The following is a 26314-nucleotide window of genomic DNA, read 5'->3' as shown; positions in this document are numbered from 1 at the left end:
TAGTATGTGTATTTATGATAAGTTCAAGGAATAATACAATCAATAATACTTTCCTGGACTAGGGATATGGTGGAACTACAGAATAGAAATTTATCTTGTCTTGTTCTAGGATACAATCTATTTATTCTATTTGGTGTCAAAAATCTATATTGCTTTTCCAATGACAAGTATGCCTTCAATAATATTTATGGAAAATTCAACAAAAGATTATAATAATCAATAGACCTATCCTACCTATAAAAATTATTCACTAACTATATAAGAAACTACTTTTGCATATTTTTAATTGTTTGAAGGCAAAGATCTTCCTAAGATATAGTTTATTTCAGTTAACAGTAGTGTCTCCCCCAATTTGTATTGGCTTCAGTAACTGTCTACCAAATTGGTGATTAAAAAAGAAAAAACAAACCATGTATTACTGAAGATCAACTATATCGTAGTGAAAAAATACAAAATCCAATAGCTATTACCATACAATATAAACCATGCAAATAATCTGTCACTGTGTGCCATGTGACAAAAGAGTAAATTTATAAGATACAAGTCACTATAGTACAATGGTCTCCAACCTCTTAAAGCAGGACATCACTTTTTGAATTTGAGTGCAATCCAGGATCTACCATCTTTCTTCCCTCCCTCATCCTTCCTCCCTTTCATCAGGCAGGGGCAGCGGGTTGGGGTGCAGGCTTTGGTCTTGGGCTAATGGATTCAGTGTGAGAAAGGCTCTGAGCTGAGGCTGGGACAGGGGTTTGGGTGGAGGAGGGGGTTCAGGCTCTGTTAAGGGAGCTTTGGTCGGGGGGGGGCTCAAGGCTAGAGCAGAGACTTGGGGTGGAGGAGGGAGTATATGACTGGGACAGGGATTCAGGACGCAGGATCCATATGGACACTGCTTACCGCAGGTGGCTCCTATGTGTTGGTGTAGTGGGGCTAAGGCAGGCTCACCCCTTCCCTGGCCCTGCACCGCTCCCAAAAGCAGCCATAAACTCCATCCCAAGCTCTGTTATGCCCTGCACCCCCATTCTGTGGATAGAATACAGGTTGGGAGAGAGGAACAGCTCCAAGGCAAAGGGCAAGAGTTGTGCAGCAGTGAAGGGAGGGGCAGCTAAAGTGCTGCACTTGATACCTTCCTGGCCAAACCAGTCAGGATCAGCACTCAAAGGTGCCAAGATCTACCAGTAGATCCCGATCTATTGGTTGGTGACCACTACTGTAGTAGATGGCAAAATGCCCTAATTTTTTCTTAAAACCATTCTATGCCATACCAGAAACATTTCAACAAGATCCTTCTATTTTACGTGTGAAAAGCCATCTTTTGTCTGGGAGACAATGTAAAAAAGGGATGTAGATAGCAAGTAGGCATTCCATGAGCTAAATTGTTACGGGCCCTTGTGAAATTGCCTCTAAGAGACGCATCCTTCAGAAAATGGGTATTGGTGTACACAACTGATAAAAGGAAATGACAAACTATGTGGGGCTGTATGCCTGTGTAGGGCAGCCTGCACAACCCTGCCTTGGCAATAAATGGTGATGTCTGCCTTGTCCACAGTGCAGATTTCTGGCCTGTCTCAAGTCTGGTGAGCCAAAGCACGCAGGCACGGTCAAGAGAAGCTGTGAAAGTCAGGAAATGTTTTGAATAACAATGCAGATTAAGCATGGTACGCGAGACCATATCAAGAACACAGGACAAGCAACCTTGTACTGATACTTCTGTTTCTGTTAAGCAAAAAGTACAGATGCAGCCATGAAACTGTCAACTATGCACACAGTGTAGGTAACATCCTAGGTAGCAGGATGTACCCCAAATAGGGGCATTGGGCATTTTATGTATCCTACACAATACCTAATCAATTGGTAAATATTATTAGAACTAAGTCTCTCTTTGCTATAAAATTGGGCTTAGTAAGAACAATCAATGGGAGGGAATGGGCAGGGTTGACCTACACCTACTGCTCGATGTAACTAAAAATAAATAGGCCCTTCATACTGGTGACCCAGTGTATGGCGTTCCATTGCATGAGAAGAAAAGGAACCAAGACCTCCTGCCTGGTACTGCAAGTGAAATGTAAGTGAATTGGGCTTTATTATTGTATTATAGTAGATCTTTTAGTAATTTGCTTTTGCTTTGCTTTTCGCTGTATTAATTGCTTTAGAATTTATAGAATTTAAGATTTAAAATGTATAGTAATTGTTTTTAAGGATTGTAAAACTTACACAACTGTATTAACTGCTTAAAGCTCACAATAAATAAAAAAGCGGTTAAATAGCCATAGAGTGTCCTGGTTTCCCTTGGATCTAAAATAAATAGAACCACAGCACAGCCTGGCAGCATGAACTGATGTGCAGAGCCCATATATATGGGAAGAATTCAGATCTTAATCTTCAAAATTCATTTTTGCCCATGTATTCAACTTAAAAACCTCTTTTCTCAACTGACTGTTTAATCTGATGAAGACCCTTTTTGACCCTCTTGTAACTTCACCCAATCTAAAAAATAACAATATTTTAGAAAAAATATAGTTTCCAGAAAAAATTGACCGATAAGGCATTTGGGAGATATGATGGCTTAAAAATTAGATGAATTCTGGAGTATTTGACGTGAACTTATAAAGCCTTACAAGTATGAAAAGTTCCTATCTAGATTTAATTTCTGAGAAACATTTCCACAATGACTATATTATAAGATGCATGATTTTGAGTCTTTTATCCTGTTAAATTGTTCTCAAGACCCCCATTTAAAAACAAAATACATTACATTAATACCTTAGTAACCTTCAGTCTCCATGCAATGAGAAACAGGAAGATACGTGTTTTTTCAAGCCGTTTTCACATTTGCCACATTTACACTGCCACACTTAAAATGATTCTACTTCCTCCTGCCCACTAAACTTTCCTTTCCTTCTAAACTCACTTTCTGCTTACTAACATTTTATCCTGCTTATTAAACTATTTTCTTTCATCATGAGGGTACTTCTGAAAATCACAAGTAATTGCTTCAGTTTTCTTTGCTTTTCAATTTCCCATATTCAGATGTTACTCCAACCCCTTATGGAATCTTCTGATATGAGCATTCTTTCCCTTTTCTCTGCTAAAAAGAATACATAGCCAAAACATTTGGCTTGCTGTATGAAACAGCAATAATGATGAGGAAAAAATCACTATGTGTTTGGCTACACTGTCCACAGACATTAAGAAAAAGAGTGTTCTTCCAAAGCCATGAGCTCATTCTTCATGCCAGACCAAAGAAGAACAAGTGCTTTAGCACCAATAGGGTCACTTGGATCTCTCCTCTGGCATGACACTACCCAGGTATCCTTCTGACCACCTCTCAACTGTCCTTCACTCATGGTGCTACCTCTCTATGGCTACATCTAAACTACAAAGATTTTTCTAAAGAGGATCTTTTGAAAATTAAAGTAGTCTGGACATGGTTTTTTTGAGAAAAAAAACCCTGGGGCGGGGAGGAGCTCTTCCTAAAAAAAGGTTTACGTGGTTTTTTCGAAAAAGGGTTTTTTCCCCGGGGGAAAAAAAAGGGCCCAGACTACTTTCATTTTCAAAAGATCCTCTTTTAAAAATGCGATCAGAAGAACATATGCAAATTCCACAGGAATTTGCATATCCTTTTTCGAAAAATCTTTATAGTTTAGACATGCCCTCTCAGTGGCAGCAATGCAGGGGAGGAGAAAGGGGTGGGAGAGAGGTGCAGATGGTTCCATAGAGCCAGCATGCAGGGAGAGCTGGCTTAAAAGTCATTTCCCCACGTATATCAGCTCCATGGAGCTGCCTTCCCCTTTCCCCCACACACTGCTGCCTCTATCAGAGGTAGCAGCAGAGTAGGAGGGGGGCAGTGGAGGCTACCATGGAGCAGCCTCTGTCCCCGACGGGTCTGGGTTCACTGCAGACAGGGGCTGATCCATGGGATGCTGGCTCAGCCTTGGACCATGGACATTGGCTGCTACCGCAAAGCAACCTCTCTCTATGGCAGGCCCAGTTTGTTGCAGATATAAGCTGCTTTGTGGGATGCTGGCACAGTGTCTGTCAATGAGGAGCTCACTTCCCTCACAGACAGAGGCTGTTGCCACCCCCAAACTGCTGCCTCTGTATCAGAGGCAGCAGCATGGGCAACAAGCAGGAGCCAGTCTGCACAGGGAGCTGGTTTTTAAACTGACTCCTCTCAGGGACCAACTCCCCCCTGCCATCCCACACTGCTGCTTCTGATACAAAGGCAGCAGCAAGAGATGGCAGGGAGCTCCCTGGGAGTGGGGCCAAGAGCACACTGGCTGCTGGCCCTGCCCCTAGGGACTATCAAATAGTCATGTAATCAATACTATTTTGTGCAGTTACACAACTTCAATTAATCTAACATCCCTAACAACTACAGGCCAATCTTCAAAGGAAATACTGTCCTTGTCATGCGTGTCTTGTATTTAGATCAGCATTTCTCAACCTGGGGTCCACGAGGGTACTCTAAGGGGTTCACCAGCCCTGCTGATCATTTCTCCCCTTACTTCCCTCAACTCTTCCCAGTGCTTTCTGCACATCAGGGAACAGCTGTTCTGCAGGATATGTTAGGTGCTAGGAGGGACGGGGAGAGCAAGGATGAAGAAGGAAGAGCAAGGATGGGGCACACTTGGGGAAGGAATCACATCCAGGGCCACTGGCCCTACTGATCAATTCCTCCACCTTCAACCCTGTGCCTCTTGCACATCGGGAAACAACTGTTCTGTGACTTGCATGAGACACTGGGAGGGAGAGGAGCAGGTGTTGAGGGGGCAGAAAGAGGCAAGGCTGGAGTGGAACAGGGAGAAGAGGTGAAATGGGGGCAGAGCCTAGGGTAAACAATAGGTATGGGGGGCTTTTGATGTCTGCAAAAAAATTAAATCAAAGTAGGGGTCTTTGGGTTGCCAGCGTTTAAGGGACACTGATTTAGATTAAGATAAAAACCTCCTGACCACTTTTCAACTGTCCTTCATGAAAATAAGTTTTAGTTGATTCAAATTAAATGGCTAATTTACTGAATTTAAAAAACAATGAAACATGAAACTAGTTATGAAAAGCATATTGGATAATTTGCAATCTTTTGACCAGTAAACAAGCAACACATTATACACCGTTTCTTCTGTTTCTCTTATTCTAGGTTCTTTCAACATACTTTTGACTGGAAAATTCAGAACATTTCACTTTAAATCCTGAATATTACTTAACTGAAGGATAAGTATAATTATTCTGGCTTCCAATATGATTTTTATTTCAGATAAGATACTAAAGACACAATTCAAACCTTTTGCACTAATTACATCAAGTAAATCAACATGCAATCTGGAAGCGAATGTTCTGGGGCATTAAACTTCATTAAAGAGCAAAAGTAAATAACTACAGGGCAGAGAGCCTCTATTATTTTTTACTAGTATGATCCTAGTACGGTGCAAGCTAACAAGAAAAATCTTTTTCAAACATCCACTGGAGCAGATTCAACTAACTGATCTGGAGGTTTACTTAAGAGCTACACTCTGCTTCCACATTTAAAAGCCAACTTCAGATTCCTGCTGCCTGAACCATGGAGGTTAGAAGCTTTATAGAAGTGACTGTCTCTGGGGAAAAGAAGATATGGTTTAAATACAAAACTAAAAATTGTTTTGTAAGTTCCCATAACAACAAAAAATTAAAAGATGCTCTTGGTCAGTTTATCAGCACAAATTCTAAGCTGAAAGGGGCAGATTTAGGCTAATTATCTAGGCGCTTACATAGCCTCAGTTACAACAGTGATGGAATACCTCCCAAATACTAACAGTACCTCATTCTTCCTTCTCACCCTGAAAGAGAAATAGCTTAATTGCTTTATAGGTGATTATTTATGTGGTTGAGCATATAAAACTCATTTAGTGAAAGACAATTCAAAGTAACAAGTTTTACATTTTGAAAGTGGTTAGGTCCCTGGTCATTAACTCATGGGAGCAAGTTCCATAGGCTCTATCTAGCTCCTGTGAATGTTCTACTTCCTGACCTAACAAGTATCCCACCACTGGCTGACAGTGTCATTACCCTAGTTGAATACAACTGTCATGTGAAGTCAGGGAGATGGAGAAAGTGACAATCTTTCAGGAAGCTAACTTCTGGTGGTTCTGAACAGTAAGTCAGACATAGACCTAAACAAACTTAGTTAATTAGGGAACAAGTAAAGACAGCAAAAACACCGGGATGATGTATTTAGTCTGTTGATAAAAAGGAGTGATTCTGCTGTGTTTTGTACCAATTCCGGTTTTTCATGGGGTCTGGCTTCATTCCTTCATAAAAGTCATAATAATTTAGCCTATAGGTCACAACAGTATTGATCTCACCATGGTTAGATCTATATCTATCTACCAGAATAAGGCACAATCTTCTGGCCCGTTAAAGATGAAAACAGACCTGAAGGTTTGGGGGGCATGTTTTTTCTACCCCAGTGCCTTTTTTCTTTGCATGGTTATTTGGACATTCAAAAGGACCCCAAAGCTGTCTGCCTAAATAATGTCAGCATCATTGTTCTTCTGTGAAATGGCAAGACAACACCAACTAATTTGGGCAGTTGTCAGAATACCAGATAAGCAGATTGCCAAGGTGGCACTGAAACACACTCCAACTCATTGTCTTCCACAGCATCAAAGGTACCTTTGAAAAGATTAAGGTCTAAACTCAATCAATATAGGAATCTTGAGAACAAAACCTGGTGAACCAAAACTAATCACTCAAGAGAAAGATGAAGAGTGAGCTAATATCTGCACCAGACATGCTGAAATAACAAGAAACTTCTCAATTAAAACTTAATGATATTATGAAGGTAAAACCCAACAGTTTTGATAGAATAGCTATTATAAAAGTTTAGGATTTTTTAAGCTGGAAAGAAGGAGACAGTCAATATTCAACATGAGAATCCATAAAGTAAGAGGACAAATAATCATGGCTTCGTCTAGACTACATGCCTCTGGCGACAGAGGCATGTAGATTAGGCTACCAGGCATAGGAAAATGAAGCGGCGATTTAAATAATCGCCGCTTCATTTAAATTTACATGGCTGCCGTGCTGAGCCGATCAGCTGTTTGTCGGCTCAGCGCGATAGTCTGGACGCGCGGGTGTCGACATCAAAGGCATTTGTCGACCACCCAGGTAAACCTCATTCCAGGCATGGAATGTCGCCAGAGGCATGTAGTCTAGACGTAGCCCATTTGAGGGTATCAGTCTCAGCATAATAATAATAATAATAATAGAATGTAGATTACTACTGTGATGATGAAGAAAATACAGAGCAAAAACAAAATAAAGGTTTAGGTAGGATGGAGTGGTGAAGTGCTGCAGTAGTACACTTGTATTTTATATCATTCTTTAGTTAAATTTTCACCTTTCAGGTTACGACATGCAGTATATTAACATATGCTAGCCATAAAACAGAATAAATAAATCATTCTTCAAAACATTTCTGCTGCCATAATACAAGACTTTCTTTTTTAATGATCAGTCACTTCAAATACTCAGGAAATACTCATTTAACTCATACTCACATATTATCAAAGACCTATATTTAATATAATGTCATTCTGCTTACTATTGCGGATGTTATTCCAGTCAATTTTAGAGAAGAATGGATGGCAGCAGAGACCCTCATAATTTAATCTCTCCTTCGGCCCACACAGCAGGCTCTGGACCAGATCAAGAAATTCATTACTGACTTTCACATCTTCCGGGAACTTTAGGAACCTCTGCATTTGAAATAAAAATATTTTTTTTACTCAATAGGAAAACAGAATCTGAAGCTGTTAGGTTCAATCTTAACCTGAGATATGCCAAAGCTTTAAGGTTAAGATGGAAGTGAAAGTATAGAAGCATAGAGTACTAGAATTGGAAGGAACCTTGAGAGATCATTAAGTCCAGTCCCCTGCCCTCACAGCAGGACCAAGCACCATCTAGTGCAGTGGTCTCCAGCCTTTTTAAGCATGAGATCGCTTTTTGAATTTAAGTGCAATCCAGGATCTATCTCAAACCCAAATACCCTTGCCCAGCCTCCTTTATGCCTTTTCTCCGAGGCCCCGCCCCTGCTCACTCCCTCCTCCATTCCTCCCCAATCCTCCTCACTTTCACTAGGCAAGGGCAGTGGGTTGGGGTGCATGCTCTGGTCTTGGATTAAGGGATTAGGAGTGCGAGAAGGGCACTGAGCTTGGGCAGGCAGCTGGGTGCCGGAAGGGGTTTTAGGTGCACGCTCTGGGAGGGTGTTTGGTTGCAGGGGTGCAGGAGGGAGTTCAGGACTGGGGTAGAAGTTTGGGATGTGGGCACCAGCTGGGCACTGTTTACCCCAGAGATGGCTCCTGTGTGGTGGTGCAGTGGAGCTAAGGCAGACTCACCCCTATCCTGGCCCTGAACCACTCCCAAAAGCAGCCAGCAAACTCCCTTCTAAGTCCTGTTGTACCCCCGCCCCCGCTCCGTGGAGATAGGATACAGGGTGGAAGAGGGGGCACCTTGACTTCAGCACCCTCCTCTCCCTTCCCTGCCCCACACAGCAAGCAGAAGGCTCCTGGGGTGAGAGAAGGCAGCGTCAAGGCAAAGGGTAGGAGATGTGCAGCAGAAGGGGGAGGAGTAGCTGAAGTGCCAGCACTTGATAGCCTCTTGGCCAAACCAGCCATGATCACCTGTCAAAGGTTCCAAGATCTACCAGAAGATCCTGATCTACTGGTTGGTGACCAGTGATCTAGATCATCCCTGATATATTATATCAGGTTGGACAGACATCTATCTACAGTGGTGGAGATTCCACAACCTCACTAGGCAATTTATTCCAGTGTTTAACCACTCTGACAGTTAGCAAGTTTTTCTTCATGTCCAACCTAAACCTCCCTTGCTGCGAATTAAGGCCATTGCTTCTTGTCCTATCATCAGAGGTCAAGAAAAACAATTTTTCCTCCCTTCTCCTTGTAACACTATTTTAGATACTTGAAAGCTGCTATCGTGTCCCTTTTCTTCTCTGAACCTTATCCAATTTCTCCGTATTTCTTGAAATGCGGTGTCCACAACTAGACATACTACTCCAATTGAGGCCTAATCAGCGCAGAGTAGAGCAAAAGAATGACTTCTCATGTCTTGCTCACAACACTCCTGTTAATGCATCCCAGAATCATGTTTGCTTTTTTTGGCAACAGTGTCACACCATTGAGTCATATTTAGCTTGTGGTCCACTATGACCCCTAGATCCCTTTCTGCCGTACTCCTTCCTAGACTGTTGCTTCCCATTCTGCATGTGTGAAGCTGATTGTTCCTTCCTAAGTGGAGCACTTTGTATTTGTCCTTATTAAACTTCATCCTGTTTACCTCAGACCATTTCTCTAGTTTGTCCAGATCATTTTGAATTTTGACCCTCTCCTCCAAAAGACTTGCAATACCTCCCAGCTTGGTATGTAACAATATGGCTTTTCTGTAGCCGTTTTGGAAGGCGTGTAGCCATCTAGGTAGGCCTAAACTAAAGCCTTCTTCTGCAGCCAGATTGAAGAGCAGCAGCCATTAGTTATAAAGCCTGGAATCACATACTCATATTCCATCTAAACTTCATTACAATAGTGTTACTGTGAGAAGGATTCTGTCCTAATGATACCCACTGTCACCAGATAAAGAAACAGATATCAAGATGGGTAAAGAAAACTTAATTATCAGCATTTCGTCTGGCAAGAAACTGTTTACCAATAGTAGAGGTTGTGGAATCCTCATTCTATGATTACTGTCCTCACTTTCCTATTGTTTGTCTGTGTGATCTCTGTCCGGTTTGTAACTGTTTCTATCTGTGTATAATTAATTTTGTTAGGTGTAAATAAATGAAGGTGGTGGGATATGATTGATTAGGTAATTCTGTTCCACTATGTTGTGATTGGTTAGTAAAATTATACTAAAATAGTTGGTTACAGTATTGCTAAGGAGGATTGAAGTTTCACTATATAAAGTAGGGTCCAAGGAGGAGACCAGCAAGAAGAGGAAAAGAGAATTGGCCTACGGGTGCGGGGAGCGCGCAGTTTCCTCCGCCCTTCCCACGCCCTGCAAGGAGAGCACAATTCTTAGAAGCGCCACACACTCCTGGCAGGGTGGGTGGAGACTTTGCACACTCTCCCATCCCCAACTCCTGATTAGCCTAGGGCAGAAAGGGGAGCATGTCAAGTCTCCTCCAACCTCAGGCGCCTGGGCACCTAGGGGGAATTTCTGGGGGGAGGGGACAAAGACTTCACATGCTCCCCCACCCCCAGGCCAATCATGGTCTGTGAGTGGGAAAGCAAGGAAGTATCCTGTCCCTGTCCCCTCCAGTGCGGCCTGGAGCCACTTCAAAAATTCCTGAAGCGGCCCTTGGCAAAAAATTATTGCCCATCACGATCTAAATTGTTGATGAAGATACTGAACATAACCAGTCCCAAAACAGACCCCTGCAGAACCCCACCTGTTATGCCCTTGCAGCATGATTGTGAACCATTAATAACTACTCTCTGAGAAAGATTGTGTAGACCCACAGATTATGCACCCACCTTATGGTAGCCCTGTCATTAGTATTTTGCTAATAGGTTCTCTGTACCAATTTCATCGTGCATCAAAGATCTTAACAAAAATATGGCACAACACAGAGAAATCTTTGTTAATTGACCTATTGCACAGACTTATTTTAGACAATTCTTATAATAATTAATGAAGTAACTTAAGATCATTAAAAGATGGGCATATATTCAAGGAGAATAAGGGAAACATTTTCAATGCATATTTCATGGAACTCTTAGAATGTGACAAAATAACAGACATCTAGAACCTCCTTTTTCCAACTGTAGAAAAAAGTAGTTTTCAATTCTAGTCTTCTTAATCCCGAAATATAGGAAGGGCCGCTCTACCTGGAAGTTCATGATGTTATTAAATGTTTTTGTTGCAGTTCCTTCAGTGAATGGAGTTTTTCCATAAATCATATCATAAGCAATGATTCCCAAAGACCACCAGTCACACTCTGGGCCATATGAAGCTTTACCATCCCCATTCAAAACAGCTAGCATCTCTGGTGCCATGTAGTCTGGGGTGCCCACAGGCAGCCTGGCATTCACCTGCAAATAAAGACATTGCTTGTGAAGTTACAAGTCTTGCCCTCAGTTATTTTCCTGGCACTGAAATTATTTGTTCTTCTTGCTTATAGAGAGAGACATCTGGTTTTACACCCCTGTTTATGAGTAAATGTATGAGGTAGTAGCATTCTCAGAAAAGAATCAGAGAGCAAGGTAATTAGCATGTAGTTACAGTGGTAGGGAAACTGAAAATAACTTTCCATAAAATTATTCATCACATGGAATGACTTAACAGATTAAAATAGCTAATTGTTACTACAAGCCACATAAAACTGAAGTAACCAAGACTTAGAATATTGCATTCTAAAAAAAATATGAGATACCACGTCACTAATCTCTGATGTTTTAAGCGTTATGCATGTTATGCAACATTAATTGACATTAATAGGAATATGCAGCTGAATTCTCATGCGCAAGTAAAATTTAGGGATCAACATTGCTCAGCATGACTTTCCTGCCCTATATGACACCCATCATTCTCCCCTACCATTCCATTCTGCATATGTCACCAGTAAACTAAAAGTTACAAGAATCCTAGTCTCTCAAGAGCTCTGACCAGATTCTTCAAGAACCAGAATTATAGTCATTTTCACATTACTACTGGCACAAGGATGAAACAAAACATTAGGGGAGAAAATGCAGTAACCAAGAGGATGAAGACATGAGAAAGAAGAAAAGAGTGAACATAAAAGGTAATAAAAAAGTATAGGGACTCTGAGAAAGCAAAGATTTGGAAGATAAGAGTAGAATGTACAAGGGAAGATTGTGATAAAAAAGGCTATTTCTATAAATTCCAACTACACACAATAAAAACAGGCTCTAGTCAAAAAATGTCTATATATAAATATAATATACCTCAATATTTTAATTTCAAATTCCCACCTCTTAATATGTTTGCAGTATTTTAAGTTTAGAAACATCCTGTAAAGATAGCTAAACATAAACAAGGTTTTATTCAATTTGAAAGAATTGTGTTTGGACTCTAACCCCAAAAGATTACAATATGACTACTTTTAAAACTGGAATATCACTACAGTTCAAGATATGACATCCTCATGCAAATTTTGAATTAGAGATATTGAATTGTTTAATCAGCTAATTGAGTAGTCAATAGAATTTCCATCAACTGCTCGATTAATTGATAAGGGGGGAAACTGCAGAGCCACAACAGGGTTAGCTCAGGGTTGGGAGCTAATCCTGCTGTGGCTCTGTCTTTTAAACATAGTAATAGCCACCTGGCTCTTACTACATTTAAAAGGCAAAGGTGCAAAAGGGGACCGGGCACGAGCAGGTAATTAGCTGTCCTGACATGCGCCCAGTCCCAGATGCTGTGCCTCTGCTTTAAAAGCATTGTTGCTTTTAAAGCAGAGGCACAGCATCTGGGACTGGGTGCATGCCAGGACAGATGATTCCTGGCTCGCACCTGGTCCCCTGCTGCACCTCTGCCTCCCAGCAGAGACAATTCAGGGCAGAACTGGCTCCTGCTCCAGCCCCCCTGCTGCCTCTAATAGAGGCAGCAAGGTGGGGGAAGTGACTAGTTGAGTAGTCACTCAACTGCCCTATAAGCATATGCTTATCAAGTAGTCAACTACTCAACTAGCTGCTTACATCCCTACTTTGAATACATTTAATCCTGATTCAGAAAGGAAATCCACTGTACTATCCAATTGCTTAAGTACTGCACATGTTTAAGTATGTTGACAAGCCAGGGTGTTGCTGCAGAAAAATCCTTTACACCCTTGATGGCAATGGGGGACCTCAACTACCCAGACATATGTTGGGAAAATATCACAGCAAGACACAGATTATCCAACAAGTTCTTGTAATGTACTGGAGATTTTTTTTTTAATTTTAGAAGGTGGAAAATGCTATAAGAAGAGACACTTTTCTAGATTTGATTTTGACATACAAGGAGGAACTGGTTGAGAATCTTAAAGTGGAAGGCAGCTTGGGTGAAAATGATCATGAATTGATGAGAGTTCATGATTCAAAGAAATAGTATGATGGAAAACAGCAAATTAAAAATAATAGATTTCAAGAAGACATTCTGTTGAAAACTTAGAGAGTTGGTAAGTAACAGTCTCGGGAAACAAATCTAAGAGGAAAAACAATTCACGATAGTTGGCAGTTTTCAAAAAGGCAGTAAGGGCACAAAAGCAATCTATTCCACTGTTTAGGAAAGATAGACAGTATGGCAGGAGACCACCCTGGCTTATTTAAGAGATCTTGAATGATCTAAAAATCAAAAAAGAGTCCTACAAAAGTGGAAGGTAGATCAAATTACAAAGGATGATATAAACAAACAACATAAACATGTAGGGGCAAAATCAGAAAGCTGAAGACACAAAACAAGCTTAATCTAGCCAAAGACATTAAAAAATGCATTAGAAGCAAGTGGAAGACTGAGGACAAGATATATCCATTATTCAGTGAAGAGGGAGAAACAGTACGGGAACATCTACACTGCACAGCTATTTCAGGATATCAGAGGTATCCCAAAATAGCTACCTCACGTCTACAGAAAACTGCCTCTTATTTTGAAGAATATTTTGAAATAACAGGCACGCTATTTCACCATCCCGGTAAACCTCATTGCATAAGGGATAAGGAATGGCTCAAAATAGTGCATTATTTCAAAATTTGGTGCTGTGTAGATGTGCCAAATTTCAAAATAGCCTATTTAGAAATAGATTTGAAATAAGATACACGATTTGCGTGGCGCAAATTGTGTATCTTATTTCGAGTTGAGGGTGTTGGAAGAGCGTAAGTGGGGTTCCACAGGGATCAGTTCTGGGACTACTTATGCTCAGTATCTTCACCTATGGGTGCGATAATGACATCGAAAAATATGCTCATAAAGTGTGTGGATAATACTGGGAGAAATTGCAAGTGCTTTAGAGGATAGTAGAATTATAATTCAAAATGATCTGTACAAACTGGAGAAATGGTCTAAGGTAAACAGGATGAGGTTCAGTAAGGACAAATGTAAACTGCGTATCTTATTTTGATTCTATTTCAAAATAGCGTATTTTAAAATTTGGCGCATCTACACAGCGCCAAATTTCAAACAACATACTGTTTCGAGATATCCCTTAACCATCATGAAAAGAGGGTTACAGATATGCTGAGTGCCCATTATTTCAAAAAATATTTTGAAATAATGGGCATCTTGTTAAGACTCAGGGTAGCTCCGGTATCCTGAAATAGCTGTACTGTGTAGATGTATCCAGAGAATGGAAAATGACTGCATAGGAAGGAGTACTGTGGAAAAAGATGTAGAAGTCATAGTGGACCACAAGCTAAATGAGAGTCAACAGTATAATACTTTAAAAAAAAACCCACATACACAAATGAAATCATCATTCTGGGATGCATTAGCAGGAGTGATGTAATCAAGACATGAGAAGTATTTTGTCTCCTCTACTCTGCATTGATTAGGCCTCAACTGGAGCACTGTGTCAGTTCTGGGCACCACATTTCAAGAAAGATGGGGACAAATTAGAAAGTCCAGAGAAGAGCAACAAAAGCAATTCAAGGTTTAGAAAACATGATTCTATGAGGGAAGAACTAGGTTTGTTTTGTCTGAAAGAGAGAAGACTGAGAGGAGGCATAACAGTTTTCAAGTATCTAAAAGTGTGTTACAAGGAGGAGGGTGAAAAATTATTGGCTTTAATCTCTGAGGATAAGACGAGAAACAATGGATTTAAACTGCAGCAAAGGAGGTTTAGGTTGGACGTTAGGAAAAATTTAAGTTAAGGTTAAGCACTGGAACAAATTACCTAGGGAGGTTGTGGAATCTCCATCATTGGAGATTTTAAGAGCAGTTTATACAAACACCTATCAAGAATGGACTAGATGGTGGTTGGCCCTGCTGTGAGTGCAAGAGACTGGACTTGATAACCTCTAGAGGTCCTTCCAATTCTATAATTCTATGGGGATTTTTGTCCTGGATTTCTGAAAGATCTGATACATGTAGTCAAATAGTATGGTTCACTCAAATATTTTAGTGAAAACTTTTGTCATACCAATGCAAAATACAGTAAAAACCCTTTCTCAGCATGCTGGTAGAACAGTGTATACTGGGAAATTTAAAATGGCAATTACCTTTGGAGTGTGGGGGGAATTTGTGTTCGGGGCAAGGATGTTAGAGGAGCTGCAGGGCACAGGCTCCAGGAGAGGCTTGGGATGCAAGAAGGACTTGGAATATCAAATGGGAAAAGGTGATCACCTCCAGCAACCCCCTCCGTGTCCCTGCTTCTCCTGACTGATGTAAGACTAGGCAGCTCTGCTGCACATTGCCTTAATTTGAAGGTGTTGCTCCCCACAGCTCCCATTGACTGCAGTTCCTGGCCAATGGGCATGGAGCTGCAAAGTCAGCACTCAAGAAGCAAGAATAGAGGCAATGTAAATGCAGAACTGCTTAGCCACATCTCCGTCAGCAACAGCAGGGACGGGAGCCACTTGTGGAGGTGAGTGTCCCCCCCATCCAGCACCCCAATCCTCTCCCAACCACAGCCTAAGCCCCCTCCTGGGCCCAAACTCCCTCCAGAGCATGCCCTGCAGCCCCTCCCACACCCCAGTCCCCAACCAATCCTTTAGCAACTGCGCTATGAACTAGGCTTTTTATGCAGATTAGAAATGCCATCTTTTGAGCTTGCTGATAGGTGAAGTGCCAGATAAAAGGGTTTTTACTACATCTTTTAGAGGAAAAAAAGGAAAATCAATAGCAAAGAAAATCTTTTAAAGTATGAATTCATACTGAAACACAGTCTTCGTACCATGAGAAGGGAAAGCACCGTAAAAGATTTGCCCTTGCCTTACCTCAGACTGAAAACCTGTATAAGCTAATCTGTTTATAGACCTACCTACAGCAATGAAACATATTCAAAGACAAAAAGTATTATCATTAGCACTCCATATCATATGGAAAAGTATAAAGTATCAAAAGTCAGGAATGGACATGAAATTGGTTTTCATTTTTGGCTGAACTATCCAAACAAGATATAGAGAAAATTTAAAGACACTTTATTACCATTTTGTTCGTTGTCATTTTGGCAGCTGACCCAAAGTCCACAAGTTTAATGTGTCCTAGTCGGTCAATGAGAATGTTTTCTGGTTTGATATCTCTGTAAGCAGGAACAACAAAATCAATAATCTCTCTACACTAGTTAGTAGCTGTTCACTTCTACATAACATCTCCTTACTATTCAATCTGAGTACGTCTAGACTACAGGCTTTTATCAACAGAAGCTCTGTTGAAAGATACTGTCGACAAAGAGCGAGTAGACTACAGCCAGTTCTGTCGACAAAGCAAGCCATTTTTTCGACAGAGAGTCTAGATGCTCTCTTTTGAAAAAGCACAGTGTGGATGCAATAGTGCCTTTTGTTGACAGAATTCTGTCGACAAAAGGCGTTATTCCTCATAGAATGAGGTTTACAGCCGTCGACAAAACTGCCACGTTCTGTCAACTTACTGTCGACAGAACACGGCGGTAGTGTAGACGCAGGTATAGTTTTGTCGACAAAAGTCCACTTTTGTCAACAAAACCCTGTAGTCCAGACCCACCCTCTGGGTCTACTCAAATGCATATTGTTCTTCAAAACCCTACATAGGGATTCTGTGGGGTCCAGACTTCCAGTTGTTGCTCCACTCATGACTTGGGTTTTAGGCAGTCAACTACTGAGTTTTTCCCACTGGAAGGTAGAGGAACCAACAAATATATGTCTTTCAGCAGAAAGAAAAGGGAAGAGAGGAGCTGGTGTTGCATCGCCATTCCATGACACACCAGAGTGTTGAGCTTAAATGGCAAGGAAACATCATATGGATCTCAACCTAAAACCATAAAATCAACTTAATTTGTTTTTTCAAACTCCATTTAAAGCCAAGGAGTCTTCCAGCTGCTGAAAGTCTGTAAGTTGTTGTCCTACACACAACAGCTGCTGTTGGTTGGAACATACCTATTACAGGTCCATAGGGCTGAACACCTAAGGTATCAAATTGTAATGCCAAACATGTCCTATAGTGATGATTTCGTTAGAAATTCTTTTACTGCATACATTCACCCAGGTATTGTAACATACTATCTGGTTTTATTCTTCCACAATACTCATCTCACTTCAATAACGGTTAACAGTTCAAATAGTCGATTTTATTATTTGGTGCCAAGATATCCAAACTCAAGTGCTGCAAAATGTCTTCATATTTCTATAATACAAAACAACTTAATGAACTTACCTGTAGCCATCCTTTCATATTAGCTTAAGAATTTATATCAAACTTAATGCCTTCAGCTACTACAGCTGGGATACAACTAGTTTTGTAATATTCTTCCTTATATGTATGAGAGAGGTCCAAGGAAGCAGATGTCACATGAGACTTGGAGTTCACCACTCCAATATCCATTTCAGAATTGTACTGATAAAATCATAAGTGTATTTCAAAGAAATGTGCTCCTACCGGTGTACATAGCCCATGTGATGAACACTGTGAATGGCCAAAACCAGCTCTGCTAAATAAAACTGCACCATGGTTTCATCTAGTTGGTCTTCATATCGGTTTAAGAGTGACAATAGGTCTCCTCCAGGCTGATACTCCATAACCTGAAAGAAATATTATTGACATGGTTGTAGTTTAGACACACAAAAACACATCCCATTAAAATACTATAGTGGCCAGTTAATCTTATAGTTAGGCTTATAAGAATATTTTATCAGTAAATATAGAAAAACATCAATTTCACCATACCCGCACAAAGCTATGGAAAACTATATCCACTGATAACAGAAATCTACATGCAGGCCAAGAAAGAAAAATGCTGCTTATTAGAGTTTAAGGCCAAAATTTTGACATACAATGTGATAGTTTCTGTTTTAACATTTATAAATCTTTAACTTTTTGAATATTTGTGTTTATCCTTAAATAATTATTGTCTGACAAACAATACTTTCCCACAGCTGCAAAAATAGAAATCAGTTAAAATATTTTTAATATATTTAGGACCCATAATTTTACCTAACTATGCAAACAAATTGATAAAAATAGAAAAATGTTTAAAATAAAAAATTCTTCTTCATTGACATTATATAAAAACCAAATTCTGCCAAGCCTACTTACTGTGTAGGAGAATTTATATAACGAAAAGTACAACCTTCAGCCAACAAAATGCTGTTTAATACAGTATGGAAAAGTTCAACCTTAAGCACCACAGAAGAGAGAAAAAAATTCTAGACATACCAAGTAGAGATTTTTTTTGTCCTGAAATGCACAGTGTAACTGTGGGATCCAAGTACTGGTACTCCGAGATAATATACTCCGTTCTGCTTCAAAAAATGACACCTACAAAAAGGCAATGTATTACTTTTGTTCCTCATAAAAAGTTGCAGAATGGATTAGAATTCCCTATTTCCAGAAAATCATCCATCCTTTCCATAAGTTTATAATGTGCCATTTATTAAAAAATTACTTACAAGCCATCACCTGCCACTAACATGTTGTGTGAGCTGGGAAAGTCATTTTACCCCTTCGTATCTCTGTTTCCCTTCATTGCCTTGTATGTTTAGATAGGAAGCTCTCCAGGGTAACATCACCTCATTACATGCTTGCATGATATCTAGTATAATGAAGCCTCAATCTCATTTGGCACTTTTAGGCACTTCTATAATAAAAATAGCACCACTACCAGTTGCGGAAAAACAAAATCAGACCAGAACAAGAACCTATGTTAGTACAATTAAGACTGAGCATCCCATGATCAATTCTGAAAGAAATACACAGAGTGAAACATTAGATTACAATGCTACCTTGAATGCAATTCATTCAATAAGATTTCTAGCACTCTAGCTAATCCTAAATCACCTTGCACATGAGATGAAATAAGAGCATAACTCTCTATTATATCATTTTACTCCAAGCTAGAACCATTTTTCCCCATCAAAGTTTTTAATCAAAGATTAATAATAGAGGAAAGAAAATGCTCCTGGCCACCAGATCACATTTTATAAGTTTTCAGATAATTAAAAGAATACACAATGGATGAATACACATACATGTTCTTGCACCAACAAGGACTCTTTGCTCATCACTTTCATGGCATAGATATCACCAGTCATCTTCTCTCTCACCACTTGTACTTCTGCAAAATGACCACTTCCCACCAGATTTTTCACTTCAAAATCCTTCGCACTGGGCAGCAGTTCTCGTAACTCAGCTATAGTCTCTGAATCTGCACAAAATGAAAGTTATTTTACATTAGATGGTAACATCTTGTGAGGATTACATTTTTATGAAAGGAAGAAATATTCCTTCAGTTTGAAGCCCTCAAAAAGTATTAAATTATTATATAATTTGCTTGTTTACCTGAGATTTTAGAGTTAGGAAATTCAAAGTTTGCACAGCAATCAGAACTCAGCCCCCTTCATAGCATCACAGAAATCAGAAATGAAGGAGACATATCTGACCATCTCAACCATCTTCTGCCATTACCAAACCAGTCTCTCCAGTCTATACCATGTTAGAATGCTTTGTACAGTCTAGTTTTAAAAGTCAAATGGTAGGGTTTTCATCACTTCCTCAAAATTTCCCCCAAGAAACATATTCTATAATCTAACAAAAAATATTAACAATTTTCTGCTTGATATTCAACCTAAATTTTCCTTTGTTCAATTTATCCCATTATTCCTTGAAATAGTTCTTTGGATCATGAAAATCTGTGAGTGCCATAGTGGACCCAAGATGGCTAGATAATTTCATGGAGGTTAGGTCCATAAAAGGCTATTAGCCAGGGGATAAAATGGTGTCCTTGGCCTCTGTTTGTCAGAGGCTGGAGAGGGATGGCAGGAGACAAATCGCTTGATCATTGTCTTCGGTCCACCCTCTCTGGGGCACCTGGTGCTGGCCACTGTTGGTAGACAGGATACTGGGCTAGATGGACCTTTGGTCTGACCCAGTACGGCCATTCTTATGTTCTTATGTCTTAACAGCCTGACAACACAAGGCATTCTAGCCCTTCTCTTTTAGTTGTTTATTATTTATTATTATTATTTGTTAGAAACTAGAGGCTCCAGCTGTGACTGGGGCTTTATTGCACCAGGTTCTGTACAAGCACGCCTGCCTCTCAAAAGCTCATAATCTTAATAAACAGAACAATAAAATGGCAAGAAAGGAATCAGATGCACAGAGATAAGTGATCACTTAATCAATTAGACTCTTTCTTATTTTAAGTCTTTTCAAACACTGGTGATTTATCTTCATATATAATAATTGGAATTCATCAAATGGAACTATTTTAGATAGTTATTCTAATTGATTGTAATACAGTTCACTTTAGAATCTCAGCATATCACTAGTAAAATGGGTTTACTCTGATTGAAAACATTTCTTAGGTGTCAACCTGTTGAATACAGGATATACCCACCCACTCGTTTACATACATGTATAATATAGAATATCTAAAATATTAGAACAGGATAGAATAATTAAATATTTATCTTTCTTTTTAAATCAGTTCCTTCAATCTTTTAATTTTTTGCATGTTCTCAAAATCCTTTCAGTTGGTTCACATCTGTCAGTGGTTTATATCCAGAACAATATTGTATGCAGTACATTGAGGGGCTTACAACAGAAGTGCCACCTCGGTTGTAAGTGTAAAATCATAACTACATAGCATGATAGGAAGGATGTAATTTAAATATCTCAGATGACTACAAGAGGACCTTTGCATATATACAGCGCGGCAATAAGTTCAGTGGAGTTCCACAAATTCAGGAGTCTGCCCATACTATTAACCACTATTCATTAATCAGTTCTAGACTTAATCTCAGAAAACTTACACTTTTTTACAAAATTGCCTATGTGTTTAATTTTCATTAAAGCAGGATTGCTGCATTCTTCAAAAAGAACAAATAGGGAATCAAGGATGCCTTCCCGGGAGAGAGGAGACATCTGCTGTTGAGTCACAAAAGGTAGCTTCCCCTGAAAAAAAAAAGCAACAGCAGATGGAGTCTCAGATAATAATGAAAAGCCTCAAATCAATAACATATGTATAGGAACAAATTATATATTATCTGTATTTTTCTGTAACAGAAAAATCACTGCTTCAGAAATTAAACAAATAATATTGTAGAGGTTTGTTTTAAATACATTAGATCATTGTGTGCATCACTAATCACTATTACAAATGTTTTACTTTTTTCCTTGAAGAAAACTTTCAGACAGCAAAAAAGCCAAATTACGTCATTTGTGTTCTGTTTTTAGGTCCTCTGAATGCTTTTGATTGAAGTTGTCCTATTTTTATACTAGCCCATGGATTTTGCTGAATTCTGAGATATCTAGGCAATCACCAAACCAACTTACTTGAAGGAAAAGCTGTTGGAATCTGGGACACTAATTGAAAAAGAGGTGCTCAGGGACACTAATTGAAAAAGAGGTGCTCATAATGAAGCTAATTAGTCAGATGATGCTTATGACCACCCTCGTTGCAAGTGAGAAGCCTGCAAAGACAACAAGTCCTAACATGCAAAGTTCGGTCTTTATCTCAAGAGAGCCCACTCAGCTTCAGATGCTCCATTTGAATCTGAAATCTATAGTACATGAGCAGCAGCTCTATATTAAAAGCAGGTCAGCTGCAACCATCTACACTGTATGAAGACTTTGAGTAACTAGTACAGTGTTTCTTAAACTTTTTAAGACCAAGGAACACCAAACAATATATATATTTTTTATGAGGAACACAAGGAGTTTTTTGTTGAGTAAAAAAAAAGGGAGGGGGGAGTTATTGACCCTCCCCCCCAAAAAAGGGGTTAGGAGGAAGTTATTGAGCAAAAAAATGCCTGCCCCTTTAAGAGTGGCCATTTTGAACTCTGTTGTTCTCCACAGCACGCCTCCAACTGCCTCGGAACACAGTTTAAGAAACACTGATCTAGTAAGATCCTCTGTCCCATTCTACCAAAAAAATCAGTTCGGTAAAGCTTGATTACTCACACAACAGGAAACATTTTTATAAATGAATGAAGACTTAAATAAGATATAGTTCATCAGGTCTGAGGACAGCTTCACTATACCTGAAAGAGCAGGTTCAGCCGAGAAGCACGGCTGGCTATGGGCTCAATAGAGGTGGGCTCCATTGGACTACGCATGGCATATTTAAACTTCAACATCTTCAGCGTTTACCCCAGAAATATACATCCTAGAAAGAAAATTGAAAGAGCTGTCGAGTGGAGATATTTTGAATAAGGAGAAATTTTTTAAAAAATCTCAGACAATTCAAGCCAAAATGTAGATTTTGTAGAAATATTAAAAACTAATTAATGAGAAAGACTCCATGAAATCCACTAGGGTTCTCATTATTGCTAATATATCTTATGAGGAAGGCTCTCAGCTACAATAGCTATGGGCAGCAATAGAGAGCTATATGTAGGGCAAGACAAATAATAGATTTTTTCAGTTTAGTGGCCAAAGAGAAAAATCTGAAGAAAAAATTTCAGATTGCTCTGAACCAATAATATTTTGTTTTTTTCTTGCCTAAATAAAAACTGAAAAAGTTTCATTTTGGACATAAAATTAAACTTTCTTTTCTTTTTCAAAGAAGCTAGTTAAATTTAGCTAAAAGTATTAACCAAATGCCATCTGAAAAAAAAGTCTGATTTCCAAAGTGTCAAAAAGAAACATTTCAGCTTTTTAGAAATCATTCCTCTCATTTTTGTCTGAAATAATTTGTTGACCTGAATTTAAAAACAGGTTAGATGAACCCAGAGTTTCATTTTTGGTGAATACACTGTTTGCCAAAAAAATTCTCCCAGTACTAACTCCAAGATGCATAATGGTAACAGAAATGTTTGTGATTTTGTCAAGTTTCATTTTTAAAAAATCCAAACAAATTCTTTTAACTGAAATTGTTATTGCCAGTAAACATGTAGCTTTTTTTACATTTGAGGCACTTTTTAAACATCATATAATTAATCCTCATAATACCAGTATGAAGCCGAGAAAGCATTATCCCCGTTTTCAAAGGTCAAATACGTGATACAAGCAATGATTTCACTTAAGTGATTTCACTATATTGCAACAGAAATATATTGCAGAGCCAAATTTTGAACTCAGGAGTCTGAAGTTCCATACCCAACAGTAAGATCACCAAAACTCTCTCACCATTCCGAATGTATTTTTGTGAACCCAAACACTATGCTAGGATATGAGAATCAAAAAGTGGATAAATATTTTTAAAAAAAAGGAAAGTATCTAATTTATTTTCATTATCCAAGTAGGGATGTAAAGAGTTACAGTAACTGGTTACTCAATAAGCACACACCTTACTGGCATGTTTGCCAGATAACCGGTTAATCAACAGGGGACTGCTGCAGCGGGGTCCGGCTTGGCCAAAGCAGACTGTATTGTGGCAGGCCTGGCCAGGCTGGAGTTGTCCCCACCCGCACTACAACAAAATCCATGGCAGTTTAACGGGTTAACTTTTTAACCAGGATTTTATATCTTTACCAAGAAGAGCAGATTACAAAATGAAAAAAGGCCTTAGTGGTGGGGACGGTACTGTACTATCATCACATTTTCTCTTTTGTCTCTACTGCTGCCAGATTGTGTACTTCTGGTTCCAAAAGAGGGGCATAGCTGACTGGTCAGTTTGTAACTCTGGTGTTTATGTTTGAGGTTCTACTCTACCTGCTTTATAACCATGCAGTAGGCATGTCAGGTAGCCTAGTAAACTCATATCATAGGGCAATAACATCTCACCACAACATTTCACAATAAAATGGTTTAAGAGTCATCCATCCAACTAGTTAAGGGAGCACTCACACTTATGTTATCACCAAGCCTTCTGCTCCCAAAGGACAAGGCTGAGTGCTGTCACCACCCAAGCAGAACCTCAACCTGTGTGTGGGAGGGAGTTGTGACAACCCCCTGCCTAATTAGGGATGTTAGCTGGCTTGTAATTGAATAGCCATTTAAGCTCATCAAATGTTAGCATTTACACAACTATTTGATAGTCCATGGGAATAGGGAAGCCAATGTGCTCCTAGACACACTCCCGGGGAGCCCTCTGTCACCACACGCTGCTACTATCAGAGGCAGCAGTGCAGGGTGGCAGGCAGGAGCCAGTCCAGGAGGGGGTCCAGCTTCCCCCACAGACCGGTTCCATCAGCTGTGCTGCACTGCTGCCTCTGATAAAATCGATAGAGGCAGCAGTGCAGGATGGCAGCAGCTCCTTTCTGCGGGGTAGGAGGGAGGTTTGAGCACCTCATGGACAAGGGCTTGCTCCTTGGCTGCAGCCTCTGTCTGCATGGAGTTCATACTCCCCCCCCCCTCCCAGAACAGAGGCTGCTTTGGGACAACCACACACACACCCCCACAGGCTGCTGCCTCCAATAAAGAGCATGTAGTTGACAGGATTAACTGATAAGCCCAGGTTTATTAGTTAATCGTGTATCATCTGCATGTTGTCATCCCTATGCCTGGTAAAAGGATAATACAGGGTCTTGATCCCCTTCCACAAAGAAAGGGACTTAATGAGTCGGGGGGGGGGGGGAGACTGCTGAACCCTGCTTCCAAGGAAAGCCCAGCTCTCTCATGACAAAATAAGGCAATAATGGAAAGGGCTGACTCCTCCCAAGAAGATCCCATCCCCTAATGAAAAGGGAATTGGGGATGGGAGCTTGACACCCCGCTCCCTGGAAAGGAGAGAAGTGGGGGTATATGCCCTGCAGAGAGAGCTCAGCACCCTCAAGGGACGTGGGCTAGATCCCAACTCTCCAACAAGAGCTAGGGAAGAAGCTCTCTAGAAAGGCACCCAATCGCTAATGAGGGGAGGCTAGTTGGGGGACTAACCCCCCCCCCCCACGGGGAAAAGGTGCCCCCGGGCCAGGCAGAGCCCAAGAAAGTGGGCGGGGTAGAACCTGTCCTTTCGCTCCAGACACACAAACCCGCTCGCCAAGGCCTCAGCCATTCCCAGCAGCGCCCACCCCCAGGGCAGTCTACCCACCACCGCTCCGCTTTGCCGCCATCCAGGTTTGAACAGAGCCGGGCGGAGGGTGGGGGGGGAGGAGTCCTACGCCATCATTTCCGGTGACGCAGCGTAGACCTCCAGTCTTAGCCAATCCCCATTGTGCTTCCTGGTGACGTTTGCTCCACGCCCATAAACGTTCGCGCGTCAACCCCGCCCCTGTTCGCTGTGGGAGTTCGCTTGTAGGCTGATGCTCACGAGCTGGCTGGCTGGCTGGCTGGCGGGCGGGCGGGTTTAACGGTTCTAACCGTCACGCTTCCCGCGCCTCATCCTCCGCCCTCTGGAGGAGAGCGGGGCTGGGCTTTCCTGGAGGATGAGGCTGGTCCCGTGATCGCCGGAGGAGGCAGCCTACGTTCCTCAGGAGAGCTCCTGGTTCTGCCCTTCACCCTAGCACGTAAGGCCTACCTGGGTGGGCCCACTATACAGGCGTGAGGGGGTAGTGCTGAGACAACGCCCCCAATGGGCGGTGGCGCATGGAGAAATGCGGGGGATGGGGAGGACATATGGTAGTACCTCACAGCTTCGTGCCGTCGCGTGAAGCAGTGGCTGCACGGCCGTGTCTCCTGGGACAGTGGGTGTGAAGCCTGAGGCTGCCCTGCCGAGGTAAAATGTCCCTGAGTTTGCCTTGCAGCGTGAGGCTGTCTCAGAGCCAGTCGCATCGTGGCAGGCTGCATCGTGATACTGTGCAAAGACGGTGTTGGCCTTCCTAAAAATACAACTGGGCCCCTCGACCTGTGAAATTTTGTCAGTCGATCAGCAATTATTTGACCATTGTCATATTCCAGCAAGAATGCCATGCTAGACAGCAGTCTGCCTTTTTGTGCCATGTTACCGTTTTTAGAACTTGGATTATGTTTCTCAATTGTCTGACTTAAAATAACCCAGTTTATGCATAAATATCCATCTGTAGCTAATAACACTTTGTCTGTTAGACACCATAAAGTATTATTCTTTTATTGCTGTTGTAATAAATTCATGCTTTAAGTGAGGTTTACTTTAACATTTACTGGTAAATTGACCAGTCCTTGGATTGTTCGGCTGCCCAACCCTAACATCATCATATTTGAGTCTTTCAAAATCATCACATTGAGTCTCACTAAGCACTTTGGGTACGTCTAGACTACATGCCTCTGTCGCCAGAGGCATGTAGATTAGGCTACCAGACATAGTAAAATGAAGCGGCGATTTAAATAATCACGGCTTCAT

General features: G+C 40.7%; 2 protein-coding genes across 10 annotated transcripts in view; one reads left to right on the top strand and one right to left on the bottom strand.

The window, feature by feature from the left end:
• CIT (citron rho-interacting serine/threonine kinase) overlaps positions 1 to 25164 on the bottom strand; it is a 150594-nt gene extending 125430 nt beyond the window's left edge. For all 9 annotated transcript variants that reach the window (XM_075898125.1, XM_075898127.1, XM_075898130.1 and 6 more), the window contains exons 1-9: positions 25088 to 25164; positions 22158 to 22282; positions 20928 to 21069; positions 19146 to 19321; positions 18334 to 18435; positions 17557 to 17699; positions 16132 to 16225; positions 10878 to 11081; positions 7577 to 7730 (exon numbers count right to left, since the gene is read on the bottom strand). In XM_075898125.1, coding sequence (XP_075754240.1) covers positions 7577 to 7730; positions 10878 to 11081; positions 16132 to 16225; positions 17557 to 17699; positions 18334 to 18435; positions 19146 to 19321; positions 20928 to 21069; positions 22158 to 22253 — 1111 coding nt within the window. In that variant the 5' untranslated portion in view covers positions 22254 to 22282; positions 25088 to 25164. The remainder of the gene's footprint in view (positions 1 to 7576; positions 7731 to 10877; positions 11082 to 16131; positions 16226 to 17556; positions 17700 to 18333; positions 18436 to 19145; positions 19322 to 20927; positions 21070 to 22157; positions 22283 to 25087) is intronic.
• A 172-nt stretch (positions 25165 to 25336) lies between these two features.
• Positions 25337 to 26314, top strand: part of BICDL1 (BICD family like cargo adaptor 1) — a 176988-nt gene continuing 176010 nt past the window's right edge. The window contains exon 1 of the mRNA XM_075898124.1: positions 25337 to 25502. The gene's annotated coding sequence lies outside the window, so the exon portion shown is untranslated. The remainder of the gene's footprint in view (positions 25503 to 26314) is intronic.

The sequence above is a fragment of the Pelodiscus sinensis genome, chromosome 15, assembly GCF_049634645.1.
Source record: "Pelodiscus sinensis isolate JC-2024 chromosome 15, ASM4963464v1, whole genome shotgun sequence".
Classification (NCBI taxonomy): domain Eukaryota; kingdom Metazoa; phylum Chordata; order Testudines; family Trionychidae; genus Pelodiscus; species Pelodiscus sinensis.
The sequence above is the reverse complement of the archived record's forward strand: the minus strand, read 5'-3'. Positions and strand labels throughout refer to the sequence as shown.